The following is a 13,932-nucleotide window of genomic DNA, read 5'->3' on the forward strand; positions in this document are numbered from 1 at the left end:
AACATTGGGTCAGTGGCTCAAAGGTAAAGCATTTTACTCAGTTGATGAATATAAAGATTGTAATATGGCAGATTTGCTGTTATAACATAGAGAAAGGTACCTCAGCCTGTAGTAGGACCTAAATTTGGAAAACAATGTCTAACATATAGGCATAATAGACCTATTTCGAGTGCTCTATATTTGTATCAATATCTTAAGATAATTACATAGTGTTATCAACATGTATATGATAATTACATAGTGTCGTAGGCATGAATACTCCCCACTTAATATAAATTTGTATAATGTTTTCTTTTTTTATTGTAAAATTAACAATATATAAAATTCCAGATTTTTGAAATTGTACTACACTGACATTCATATGATTTATATATACATTGTTATGAGAATATAACCATCTTTATACTGTAATTGAACTTATTGACGAAGCCCATTGTATAAGAAAATTCTGAACGGCTAATAAAGATTCTTATTCTTAAATACTTTACACACCTTAAGATAGATACATTTTGAAATAGGAGCGTTAGATACACATAGATACCATTTAATCTAAATAACTAGGGAGCATTATGCACCACATCTAACTTAGAATTACTTGTACTTTTAATTAAACTCTCACTGGCAGCGAATATCAAAAGGCCACACCAATGCTGCCTTATCACATATTACCAAATCATCAGTTCTTTGCTTACATTGAGTGTGGCAAACTGTCAATACATTTTCTTGTATACTTCACCAGGGTACAAAAGATTGGAATAAAGGCAAAATAATCCTAATACGTAAGAAAGGTAGTACTAAAGATATAAACTATTTCCCTATTAGCCTCCTGTCTATACTGTACAAGGTTTTAATTGGAATCCTGACTATCAGATTGAGCACTACACTTGACCTGGCCAAACCCATTCAATAACCAGGTATCCCGCCATTTGTTATATCCTTCTATCCAACCAACAATTCAAACAAATCATGTGGAAACCAAGGTGCAAGAACTGGAGCACTATGGTTTGGCCATGGACATCAAGTGTTAACACTTTGTCCTGTTATGTCCGAGCCACACCTCACTACACTACAGAGAAGTCTCACTTGCACCAAGTCACAGCACCAGTAGACAACACCTCACCTCAACTGTTCACCATGCATCTGCCACAAAGGAAGCCGCCTTTGAAAGCCTAGAAGCTAAGCACGTAGGTAGGACAAGAGTGCAAATTAAAAAAGTTTTATTCATGATGGCTCAAAGTTTATCTATGAGATTTAAGAGGTACCCTAATAAAGAGGGAAACCACACCAAAGCTCAACTTGATATTTTCTTGCCCTAGTCAGTTATTCTGAAATGTATGAATGCGTGATGTCTGTTCTTGTGGACCTGTCTGAAAGAACAGACACCACACATTCATATAATGATGAACAATAGAGCTACCTTCTTCAGCGCAGATGCGTAAGTACGTCTGACCTCCTGCGGGAATCTCAGAGTACTGAGTATGGAGGAAGTGGACAGGGACTGCGGATAGGTGGCGTTCAGTGCGTCGGCCATGAAACGTGCCAATATAGTCTGTGGAGTCGCGATAACACTGTGACCTAGATGGCACAGCGGTTAATACACCTGCCTAGTAACCAGCAAATCCTAGGATTGAATACCGGTCCGGCACACATTTTCACTCATTGCCACTGATTCTGCGTAATATCCCAATGCAGCTGACATCGGTAATCCTTTCCCTTTCCTTTCCTGCCCCCCCCCCCCTCCCCCCCCCCCCAATCCATCTTCAATTTACATATAATATTCAGAAGTAGCTGGATGAATTGCACTGAATTCCATATTAGGTATTAGCATTTACCTTAGTGGGGCTGAATATTGCTGTCAGGTATTATTCTAGTTCATATATTTTTTGTGCCAGTGTTACAATAGCACAGGGTGATATCCCTTCTTTATGGATTTTAGGTAGTCTGTTAAATCTACATTTACATACATACTGCCAGTGCACCATCATATTCTGCAAGCTGCTGTATGGTGCATTGCTGATGGTACCTTGTGTCATTACTAGTCAACTTCAGATGACGGTTCTCTAAATTTTTTTCATTAGTGTTTTGTGAAATTCCTCCAAGAATTTCCATTTGAGATCATGAACCATTTCCATAATACTCAATTACTGAGGGAACCTACCAGTAACAGATCTAGCAGCCCGTCTCTGACTTGCTTCAGTGTCTTCCTTTAACCTGATCTGGTTGCAATCCCATACACTTGAGCAATGCTCAAGAACGGTGCACCAGTGTCCTTCACAGATAAGCCACATTACCCTAAAGGTCTCCCAATAAACTGAAGTTGACCATTCGCTCCCTCGTACTACTGTACTTATATGCTCATTCCATTTAATATCGCTGTGCAACATAACTCCTAGACATTTAATTGACATGACCATGTCAAGAAGCACCCTGGGAATACTGTATTCAGGTATTATGGCATTATTGATCCTGGTCATCTGCATTAATTTACATTTTTCTACATTTAAAGCAAGCCGCCATTCATCACACATATGTCTAGGAGGCATAATTGCTTGTGGACCAAGTCTTTTCACCATCTTATCTTGGAAAGTCTTCTGGAGAAAGTTGTTGGTCTTCTTCTTCAATTTGCATCTACTGTAGATGTTACATTCTAATAGGTCATACATTTTCTGCTTATATACTTGAAGCAGTATTGGGAGTGTAGAATTTCTGTTATCTGCTGGGAGGATTTATGTCTTTCAGAATCTTGTTGAAGGCATTTAAGAATTTTTCTTTCTTCTTTAGAGAACATTGGCTTCAGGGGAATGGACCTTACAAGTGTATACATGTTTCTTGCTGTATTTCCTTCACTGCACCTCATTGGAAGGCAAGAGCAACTGTTCCAGCACTGAAAAAATTTGCGTTTTGTTGTTCTGTCAGATTCACTGCAAAATTTAGTCCCTTTCCTATTTCAGTTAATTTAACAGTGTCAATTTTTTCTCTCTCTACAATTGATAACAGTTGCCGATGTTCTTCTCATGTTGATTTAGTCACAAGACATTCATATTTTGTGGCTATCTGCATGTTGCCAGCTGCCGTGGTCTGTTAGCTTGAGATCAACAGACTGGATCTATCCTCTTCCACTCGTGAAAAGAGAGATGTTGAGTCCATCTGTAGGTGAAACAGGCCAACACATTCTGGGAATGCATCCTGCAATAATCTGAAGAGACCCTGCTATGCAATAAACTTATAAATAAGTACAGTGATTTCTAACTAAGTAAGGCATGGCTTCAAGTCTTGATTGTGGTCAAAGTGCAATGGCACTCTGTGGAAAGATTCATTTAGGCACAGCAATTGAACAGCTAAGACCACACTACATACACACACACATCCTATGTATCAGTAATATTGGCAGCTTAGAGACTGAAGACCACAACTTGTGTCCCGAGTGCACCTTTTCTCTGACCCTCACTAACAGAACCACTGCCTGGCAGTACTACTACCCTATGACTGACAGCAAGAGGGTGAGGATACAGTGACCCAATGGAAAAGTTATCAAGTTCTCCCAAGGATAATAACATGTCCACTTGCTAAAGTATCACACCAACTGGATGATGGCTGGAGGCTGAATATATGAGAAGGATTCAGAATTGTGATACTCCGGGAAAATTTAAAATCAAACATATTTACATTATTATTCGTTTTAATATACTGCTTTGCACTGCATATGTTTTGCATTTTTCAATTCTGTTTTCTTTTTCTCTCTAGAGATGTGTAATCAACTTGAACGGTTGTTTTCTGAAGGATTGAAACAGCATCATAAATGCTGCCTGAAACCTATAGCTTTTTTTTTTTTTTCCACAAGTCACGAAGGCTGACATGTAGTTGCAATCTACAAGTACAAATTCCCCCACCTTTTCGATTTCCACACAGGCTCTTAGGACTATGGCGCCTTGAACAGAATCAAACTTGATTCCGGAATGATTTTGTTAATAATTCCTTCTCATTTGCTGTAGCCATCTGATATTGGATATAAGGTAGTTGGAGATAATTTTATGGTGAAATCTGTAGCCAGTGTGAAAATTGCTGGTAGGACTTAGACACAATTTAAATATCTCAACAATAGATGTTTAGATTTAATTCACAACACCAAACACTTAGCTTAGTCCGCCAGTACGTTGAAAACCATAGTGATAGACAAGTAAAAGGTGCAAAATTACAAAAAACATCACACATTCATAAATATTATGTCATGTTTAGTTCATTAAGGCAATATTATATGTAATCAAAAGTAATGAAGAATGGCTAGCCACATGTACCCTGCCCCCACATCACAGAGGTGTGTACTGCAGAAATGATAAGAATAGGCAAAAATTATATGAGCTTGATTTCTATTTACTGTGAAGCACATACTGAGGAATGTTTTCCATTTCTGTTTATCAAATGTGATTTACTAATAGTGTACTAATAAATCCCTTCCTCTCCATTATACCAGAATATCTGAGAAGATTAGCTGACAGTAATAAATGACTTACAGATCTATAACATCCTTTTGGAAGCATTATGATTCACTGCACTTTCCTTTGTTATTTCAGAAGGTGCTGTCATAGGACCAACATATGTGAGGACCGAGCAGGAGGAGGAGAAGGAGGAGGAGGATGATTTGATAAGGAGGTCTCATATCCGTCCCTGGGATGAAGGAAAAGAGGGTATTGCATCTAAATATCATAACGGATTTGGTAAGTAATTAATGTCTTTATTATGAGTAAGGGATTTTGGATATTTTAAGTTAGGTAAGGTGACTGAAATATGCATAGTTTGAAGGCCAATGTACCTGTTGCATGTATTGTATAATACAGGCACTTTATCTGTGGCTGTGCATTTTTACTGACAATTCGGTATTGGTCATACCAGTATAAAATACTGTACCAGACCTACAGGTCAATTGGTAATTCAAGATCGTCTCAAACTGGTCACTCTTACTGTGGTTACATAAGATTTTCCAGTGCTATAGCTGAAGAATTTGTGTCGTCAGGGCACGTACAGTAAATTTTACAAATGGACTGCTTGTGTAGGTAAGAATCATAGGGTAAGGAGGGAGACATAGTTGGGATATCACGGGACTGTGCGTGCCTGGTCAAAGATTATTTTGAGAGACATGTAAATTATCCTTGGTATTATTGACCTCATTTGATGGGTTGACTTGAGAAAGGCACATCTTTGTAATATCATCTGATGAAAATACTAACACTAGAAACATTAGCTTATCAATCTTGAATTCCTCTAGAAACATAAGTAGCCCAAACTTACTGCAGAAAAAAACTCTGAAATTTGTATTGAAGTGCAGACTCACATGAGAACTGAGAATACACTAAGCTCCTTGTTGTTTTATGCATTTATACAGAAAACAATGTGACACTTTTAACAACATACAGGAAATTGCTGTACAGTTGGCTTTTCTGTCTGGACATCTCTAAATACCTGATCTTGACCAGGGCCACAGTGTATACCAGAGACAACATTTTTTGACAGTCGTAGAAATGAGAATTATGAAAATATGTTTCGAAACTTGTACTGTTCTCTGTTTCTTGATCTCACTTTTCAGATGTCACATCATTTTATAAGATGTTCCACAAGAAGGAGCATCCTGTATCTTATTATGCTTTCTTTACATGTTAATGTATGATTCAGAATAAGGCAGTCCTACTTTTTTACAATTGACTTATGAAGTCTATGTGCATCTTCCTTGATTGTACAAATCGACCACTGAAAAAGAATTGTGACTCCCAACACCTTTCAGTTAAACAACCATTCATGCTGATATCACAGATGTTTCTGGATTCTGTGTGTGCATCAGATTTAATTGTAAATTTCTGTTCAATAGTAACATAATGGAAGTTCAATGTAATTGCAGAAATGCAGTGGAAAACTTATCCACCCTTCCCCTCCAAGTTTTGTTGTTGTTCTTGTGAACCACCTTTCACCGCATGTTTAAACACGTCTGACAATTTGCATTTGTAGAAAGTTGTTTCCTAGAAAGAAAATGTTGTTTGTGGTAAAATTGTAGTAAGCATTATTTCCTTCATGCTACTTTTCTAATTGTATTATTATTCTTACAGTGCGATCTGCAGAAAAGGAAGTTATGTCACAAGAAAAATGGATAGAAAAGAAGAGGGAGGAACGACAGCAGGAATTTTCTCCACTACAAGAGCCAGACAAGCCAGGTGTGAATCTTGTTGAGGAATCACTTCCAGCTGCATCAAAAAATACTCTGTTCTTCTCCTCAAGGAAAAAAGTGTTCTCAAATCCAACTCCTTCTCATAACAAGTTAATCAACAAATTTCAGAACAGTGATGCTGCTGAAGTAGGTCCTCATGCTGTTTCGTATGTTCCCCCTATAAGTGAAACTGGACATCATCCTACATTAAATACAGATCCATATGCTGGTATGTCTCCGGCTGAAATTTCTGAAGCAGTGGAAGCAGGTCTGAAATACCTCAGACAGAAAGCAGAGGAGAAACAAACAAAGCCAGAGAAGGGTCTTATGGGCATTGTTTAAATATGAAAGCTGTCTGGCTAGTAATCACTGACTACATTTTTCATTGATAAAAACATTCTTGATAAGTTATTGGCTATCACAAGTCATATTTTCCTAGAAAATGGCACCCCAACACATATTCAGATCCCATCATTAATGTAAAGTATTGTGTTGTTAGATGTTTTTAAGTACAGAAGTAGATGGAAGCTGTGAGCCTTAGATTCTTGCTGTGTGACAAATGGTTGAACATTTGCATGGAATTTTCCAAGGAGCCTCTATGATGACTTCCATGTGTGCCCAAGTGCTATCAGGAAACAGGATGATTCCACTTGTCATTATTTCCTTCCTTTTATTTTGTAAGGCCCATCAAAGGCATTGCCAAGTTTGACAGCAAACTTCAGATTATACACTGCCTTGCCTGTCAGGAAACAAAAGATTGTATGCTTGTCTTTGTTGAAATTGACTTTTAGGGTTTATTAGCATTCATGAAAAGCATGTATTTCTACCATAGCATTGTTTGTTGCCTAATTTGAAACCTTTGTGTTATTGCTTAACACAACTTGACCAAGAAATGTATTCATTTTACTTAATTCTGTTAGAAGAAGTCAAGTGAGGGGCCCATTTATTGCTCATTCTCTTTATCAAATAAAATTCTAGTTGGCTGGTGCAAACACAGTTTCTTCTTTTCTCATGGTAGTGTCAGAGGTGCATGAATAATGTCTGACATCAAAAAGGAATACACACAGTTCACGCAATGTGAGTTGTAGATTTGTATACTCAGCTTCCTTTATTCTTCACAAAAGCTCCTTTGAGACCACAGACATTTTACTTTTCCATTGGTTATCATCCATATTTCCTTTGACTCTCATGAACTGTTAGCACAAATTCAAAACAGTATGTCAGTACGTAATATTTCTGTGAACATACATAATTGAAGAAATGTACAGAAAAACGGGCTAACCTTCAAATGTAAAAGCTTAGAGATAAGTGTTCCCATCCGTTGCTGGGTGTAGGAACTATCAAAATTGACATTGGTGTCTCTCCTAAGTGATATCGTTGATTGAGACCAATGTCAATTTTGATAGTTCTCATACCTAGCAACAGATGGCAGCACTTATCTCTAAGTTTTTTACATTTGAGGGTTAGTATATTTTTCTGTGCATGTTTTCAGTTTATCTATGAAGATTCACACAAGACTTACTAATTTATGCAAATAAATCATGTGCAGTTCACACTTCACATGTTCAGCCTTATGTGTTACCATTGAGGATTTCTTTTGGGCCAGTAAACTATGTACCTGTACTTTACAACAACCTTCGCACACTTTACTTTACGACAACCTTCACACACTGATATTCTGAAAGTTTTGGATGAGATGTAGTGTTGCTGTGGCCAGATGACAGACACAGCTTTCTGTATCTAATGTAGATTTGTACAGTGTTACTGAAAGAAAAAAAAAACTAATTTTGTTTCTTACAGAAAATTGCATGTATTAAAAAAAATAAAAAAAAATGAAAAACTGAAAATGGTGATTTTCCTTAAGTTCCTCCAGTGGCTCCTTGAACAACACTTGTGTTGTGTGTGTGTGTGTGTGTGTGTGTGTGTGTGTGTGTGTGTGTGAGAGAGTGAGTGAGTGTGAGTGAGTGTGCATGCTAGTTCTCTGCCTTAAGTGAAGATCATCAGTCGTATATCAGTCTGAACCGATTGCCTTTCAAGCTCATTGAATGTTATATTCATCTTATGTAATAACTGACAAATGAGCAGCACAATAATAACCAGAGATGTTTGATTTATTTTTGCGATATAATTATAATTATCCCAACCTTGGTAGAGTCTGTAAACTCCAGAAGTTGAAGTGGTAGTGAGGTTATAAATGGAAACTTTACATATAGTAACATGCAAAAGTCATATTTATTATTGAATAAATTTTAAAAAATCAAGCATGAGAAACATCTAAATATGATTTAAATATGAACCACGGACCTTGTCGTTGGTGGGGAGGCTTGTGTGCCTCAGCAATACAGATAGCCATACTGTAGGTGCAACCACAATGGAGGGGTACATGTTGAGAGGCCAGACAAATGTATGGTGAGCAAGATGTATGAGATAGGCGAAATACCCTCAGACTTCTAGAAGAATATAACAATTCCAATCCCAAAGAAAGCAGGTGTTGGCAGATCTGAACATTACCGAACTATCAGTTTAATAAATCATGGTTGCAAAATACTAACACGAATTCTTTAGCGGTGAATGGAAAAACTGGTAGAAGCCAACCTCAAGGAAGATCAGTTTGGATTCCATAGAAATACTGAAACATGTGAGGCAATACTGACCCTACAGCTTATCTTAGAAGATAGATTAAGGAAAGGCAAACCTATATTTCTAGCATTTGTAGACTCAGAGAAAGCTTTTGACAATGTTGACTGAAATACTCTCTTTCAAATTCTGAAGGTGGTAGGGATAAAATACAGGGAGTGAAAGGCTATTTACAGTTTGAACAGAAACCAAATGGCAGTTATAATAGTTGAGGGGCAGGAAAGGGAAGCAGTGGCTATCCCCAATGTTGTTCAATCTGTTTATTGAGCAAGCAGTAAAGGAAACAAAAGAAAAAATCGGAGTAGGTATTAAAATCCATGGAGTAGAAATAAAAACTTTGAGGTTTGCCGATGACATTGTAATTCTGTCAGAGGCAGCAAAGGACTTGGAAGAGCAGTTGAACGGAATGGACAGTGTCTTGAAAGGAGGATATAAGATGAACATCAACAAAAGCAAAACGAGGGTAATGGAATGTAGTCGAATTAAGTTGGGTGATGCTGAGGGAATTAGATTAGCAAATGAGACACTTCAAGTAGTAAAGGAGTTTTGCTATTTGGGGAGCAAAATAACTGATGGTTGAAGTAGAAAGGGTATAAAATGTATACTGGCAATGGCAAGGAAATCATTTCTGAAGAAGAGAAATTTGTTAAGATCGAGTATAGATTTAAGTGTCAGGCAGTTGTTTCTGAAAGTATTTGTATGGAGTGTAGCCATGTATGGAAGTGAAACATGGACGATAAATAGTTTGGACAAGAAAAGAATAGAAGCTTTCGAAATGTGGTGCTACAGAAGAATGCTGAAGATTCGATGGGTAGATCACATAACTAATGACGAGATATTGAATAGAATTGGGGAGAAGAGGAGTTTGTGGCACAACTTGACTAGAAGACAGGATAGGTTGGTAGGACATGTTCTGAGGCATCAAGGGATCATCAATTTAGTATTGGAGGGCAGTGTGGAGGGTAAAAATCTTAGAGGGACACCAAGAGACGAATACACTAAGCAGATTCAGAAGTATGTAGGTTGAAGTAGGTACTGGGAGATGAAGAAGCTTGCACAGGATAGAGTAGCATGGAGAGGTGCATCAAACCAGTCTCTGGACTGAACACCACAACAACAACAACATGATTGATGGAAAAAACCAACAACAAGATAATCTCAGAAGCTGCATGAAATAGTAAAAGGGACAAACCTTAAACCAATGAACTAGGGGTTTCTTCATTGGGGATTGAAGACTTTATATCAATAGAAAATGTTTAAAATATGAATATAATAGAGGGAAACATTCCACATGGGAAAAATATATCTCAAAACAAAGATAATGTGACTTACCAAACAAAAGCGCTGGCAGGTCGATAGACACACAAACAAACACAAACATACACACAAAATTCAAGCTTTCGCAACCAACGGTTGCTTCTGCAGGAAAGAGGGAAAGACGAAAGGATGTGGGTTTTAAGGGAGAGGGTAAGGAGTCATTCCAATCCCGTGAGCGGAAAGACTTACCTTAGGGGGAAAAAAGGACAGGTATACACTCGCCCATACACACATATCCATCCGCACATACACAGAGACAAGCAGACATTTGTAAAGGCAAGTGATATGGGCAACTGGTGGAAAGACTATGGTAAAATCTGACATTCAGGACAACAAACAGTATAGTTTGATTCTGACAAGTCATATAAAGACTTCTTCAGATATACAACACACACACACACACACATGACTACTGTCTCTGGTCGCTGAGTCTGGAATGTTGACACCAACTGCGCCTGATGGGAACAACAGTCTGTCATGGTGTTGGGGTTAAGGATGGGGTATGGGGTGTGGAGGGGGAGGGCTAGCTGGGTAATGTTGGAGAAGATGAAGTGCTGCTGCTTGTAGTGTGCAGGAATGTGGTGGGGATAGGTTAGGGTTGCTAGCTGCAATTGGGAGGTTTGGGAGGAGAGGGAAGGGGGAGGGGGATGATATGCAGGTGAGACCTTTCCCTGCAATATCCTACATTTCTGTAACTGTCCCTGGCCTTAACCTTCACTAGTTCCTCTTCTTCACCTGCCTATCCCCTTCCCAACCCCCGCAGCAGCACTACACAACCTAGTCCACTAATATACCTACTAGTCCATTACCCCTTTCCTACTTGTCTCCTTTTCCTCTCAACTTTCCTCTTCACCCCCCACCCAACCTAAACTCCTGACTTCCCCTAGCCCTACCTTATCCCCACAACATCCCTGCACTCTTGTACAAGTAGTGCTTCACTTTCCCCCACCCTACTCTCTATCCCTCCTCCTCCCTACCCTATGCTGTCTCCTTATCCCCACCACCCACACCAGATTGCTGCTCACATCAGACACAGTTGCTCTCAGCAGAGACAGTGGTCCTGTGTGCATGTTTTCTACTTTGGAAGAAGGCCTTTTCGCCAAAAGATAATATGTCTAGCAGCCTCTTTTTTGTGCTTGTCTGTGACTCAGCATCTCCTTTATAATCTGAGTAGCACTCTATCCTTTTTGTAATATTGTTATTCCATCGTGGACTTCCTATTGTCTGGAAATCTAAACTAATACAGACAATGTGAAGGCAATATTTTCTTACCTAGGAAATTATCAGTCTTCAACTGTAGTTCTGTTAGTCCTGCTGGATGTTTCCAGGCATCACTCAATATAGTTAAACATTTATCTGATTAGGTCACTAGCTGCTGCACGGAGTGATACATCAGCTGGCATCAGGTCACATGGGTAAACCACAGTGGCATGTTTAATGGATTTTGTGGACTTTCTCAGCCTCACTTGTCTCACTGATGCTCTCTGGTAGAGTTATTTACATTGACCTTGTGATACTTAGCTATTTCGTGGTTACTGATTTGGACCCTGTTATCCCTGGCCATCGACATTTGGCACATTGACAGACATGCAGTTTCCTAGTGTGGTGAAGTATCCATTCTCCCTTTGACCACAAACTGTGCACACTGTGAGAGCGCATATCCTCTGTTCCTGTAACCTCCTGACCTCAATCTTTGCTAGTTCCTGTCTCTCACTTACCTGTCCATTTCTCTGCTTCCACTCTAATACCTCCCCCCCCCCCCCCCCCCCCCCCCCAGCTTCCAATTCCAACACTGCGCATAACAGCCTTATCCTGTTCCTATGAAGTCCCTCCAGTCTCCGCTAGGCAGCATTAGCATCTTCACCCACCCATACCCTGCTATCCCTTCTGTTATTTGTCTCATGCCACCTCCTTACTCCCACCACGCATCCCTGATTGCTGCTCTGTCAGTCACAGTCACAGTCAGGCTCTAGTGCCCTGAGACAGTGGTCATCCGTGTTTGAGTTGTGCTTGTGGGAATGTATGTGTGTTTTCGATGACAGAAAAAGGACTTTGTCTGAAAGCTTTGATATTTTAGCAGTCTTTTACTGTCTGTGACCCAACACCTGTATGATGAGTAGCAATCTATCCTTTCCATATTGTTTTTATTACATCTTGGATTTTACATTGTTTTATTAGTATAATCAATAACATAAAAGAAGAATTTGCCTAACTTTTTCCAGGAACTCACTGATAGAACAGATGGAGTGAGCCATGAGGAAGTTCTTGAGTTTAGATTTGAAAATTGGGATTACTACTAAGGTTTTTTAAATACTTGTGATAGCTTATTGAAAATGGATGCAGCAGAGAACTGTACACCATTCTGCACAAGACTCAAGGAGCTGTGATCGAAATGCAGATTGAATTTGTACCTATAGTAACTGAGTGAACCTCCTAGTTCTGGGGAATAAGCTCAGATTTTTAACAAGAAACTACGCCAAAGAAAATATATATTGAGAGACCTATGTCAGTATTCTCAGACTCTTGAACAGAGGTTTGCAAACTTATACTATATCTTGCTCTAATTGCTCATTTCTGAGCCAGTAATACCTTTTGTGAATGGGAAGACTTACACCAGAATATAATACTGGATGCCATAAACAAATAAAAAAAAGAAAACTAATTTTGATGTTGGACTATCAATTATTGGAGATATTGTTCTAATGGTAAATATAGCAGTATTCAGTTCTTGAAGAAGATCCTGAACAAGGGTTATCCATGACAGCTGCCTGAACATATAGGAATTTTCATTGTTCATACTTGCTAATCATATGCTCTTTCTTTGTACTCAGAATGTCAGGTTTAGTGGAAATGTGGTACAGAAACTGAAAAAAACTGTGTTGTTGTGATTTAGAATCAATTCATTTTCCAGAAGCCATGAATTTTTGTCTTGAACTGCACTATTTGATACTTCGCATATTTTGCACTCAACATCCTTCACTACCAAGCTAGTGTCATCAGCAAACAGAAATATTTTGGAACCACATGTCATATTAGAATAAGAAACAGTGGTGGTCCCAGTGCTGACCCCTGGGGCATCTCCCACTTTACCATGCCCAGTCAGACTCCATGTAATAGGTGTTCTCATTACTGTGAAGAATAGTATTTCACTGTCTGGTTTTAAAGTATGAGAGAGACCAACTATGAGCCAGTCCTTTTAATCCATAATGTACCAAGTTCTGCAGTAATTCCTTAGTTAAATCAGAGAAGATGCCTGGTGATAGTAACTTTTTGTTTAATCCATCCAGTGCCTCACAGAGAAAAGAGAATACAGAGATTTCAGTTATTAAACTACTTCAGAAATCAAACCCAGCAAATTACATGAACTGAAATAACCAATTACCCTTACACATATGGCCTTTTCAGTAACTTTAGGAAACACTGATGGCATAGAAATAGGTCTAAAATTGTGTACATTATCCCTTTTTTACTTTTGTATAAAGTGGTTTCACTCTTGTGTACTATAATTTTACAGGAAACTGATGATTCCTAAAGGAAAAATTCAAATGTGGCTAATTATTCAGCTAATGAATGTAGTGCAGCGCTGTAGTATGCTGCTAGATACCCTGCTATATCCACGAGAGTCCTTATTCTTCAGCAGTTTTATTACTGATTCATCCTTTCTCTCAGAATGTCAGTTTGCCATTTGCTAAGAGAGTTATATGATTCCCTATAGGAACTAAATTTTTATTTAATGCAGATGCTATATTCAGAAAGTGATTCCTAAATACTGTACGTATATCTGA

General features: G+C 38.5%; 1 protein-coding gene across 1 annotated transcript in view; it reads left to right on the forward strand.

Moving 5' to 3' along the window:
- The window catches only part of LOC126337039 (coiled-coil domain-containing protein 174), a 59,324-nt gene extending 51,284 nt beyond the window's left edge, over positions 1 to 8,040 (forward strand). The window contains exons 7-8 of the mRNA XM_050001344.1: positions 4,572 to 4,715; positions 6,096 to 8,040. Of these exons, the coding sequence (XP_049857301.1) occupies positions 4,572 to 4,715; positions 6,096 to 6,535 (584 nt within the window). The 3' untranslated portion in view covers positions 6,536 to 8,040. The remainder of the gene's footprint in view (positions 1 to 4,571; positions 4,716 to 6,095) is intronic.
- Positions 8,041 to 13,932: the final 5,892 nt, after the last annotated feature.

This window comes from Schistocerca gregaria, chromosome 2 (genome assembly GCF_023897955.1).
Source record: "Schistocerca gregaria isolate iqSchGreg1 chromosome 2, iqSchGreg1.2, whole genome shotgun sequence".
Taxonomy (NCBI): Eukaryota; Metazoa; Arthropoda; class Insecta; order Orthoptera; family Acrididae; genus Schistocerca; species Schistocerca gregaria.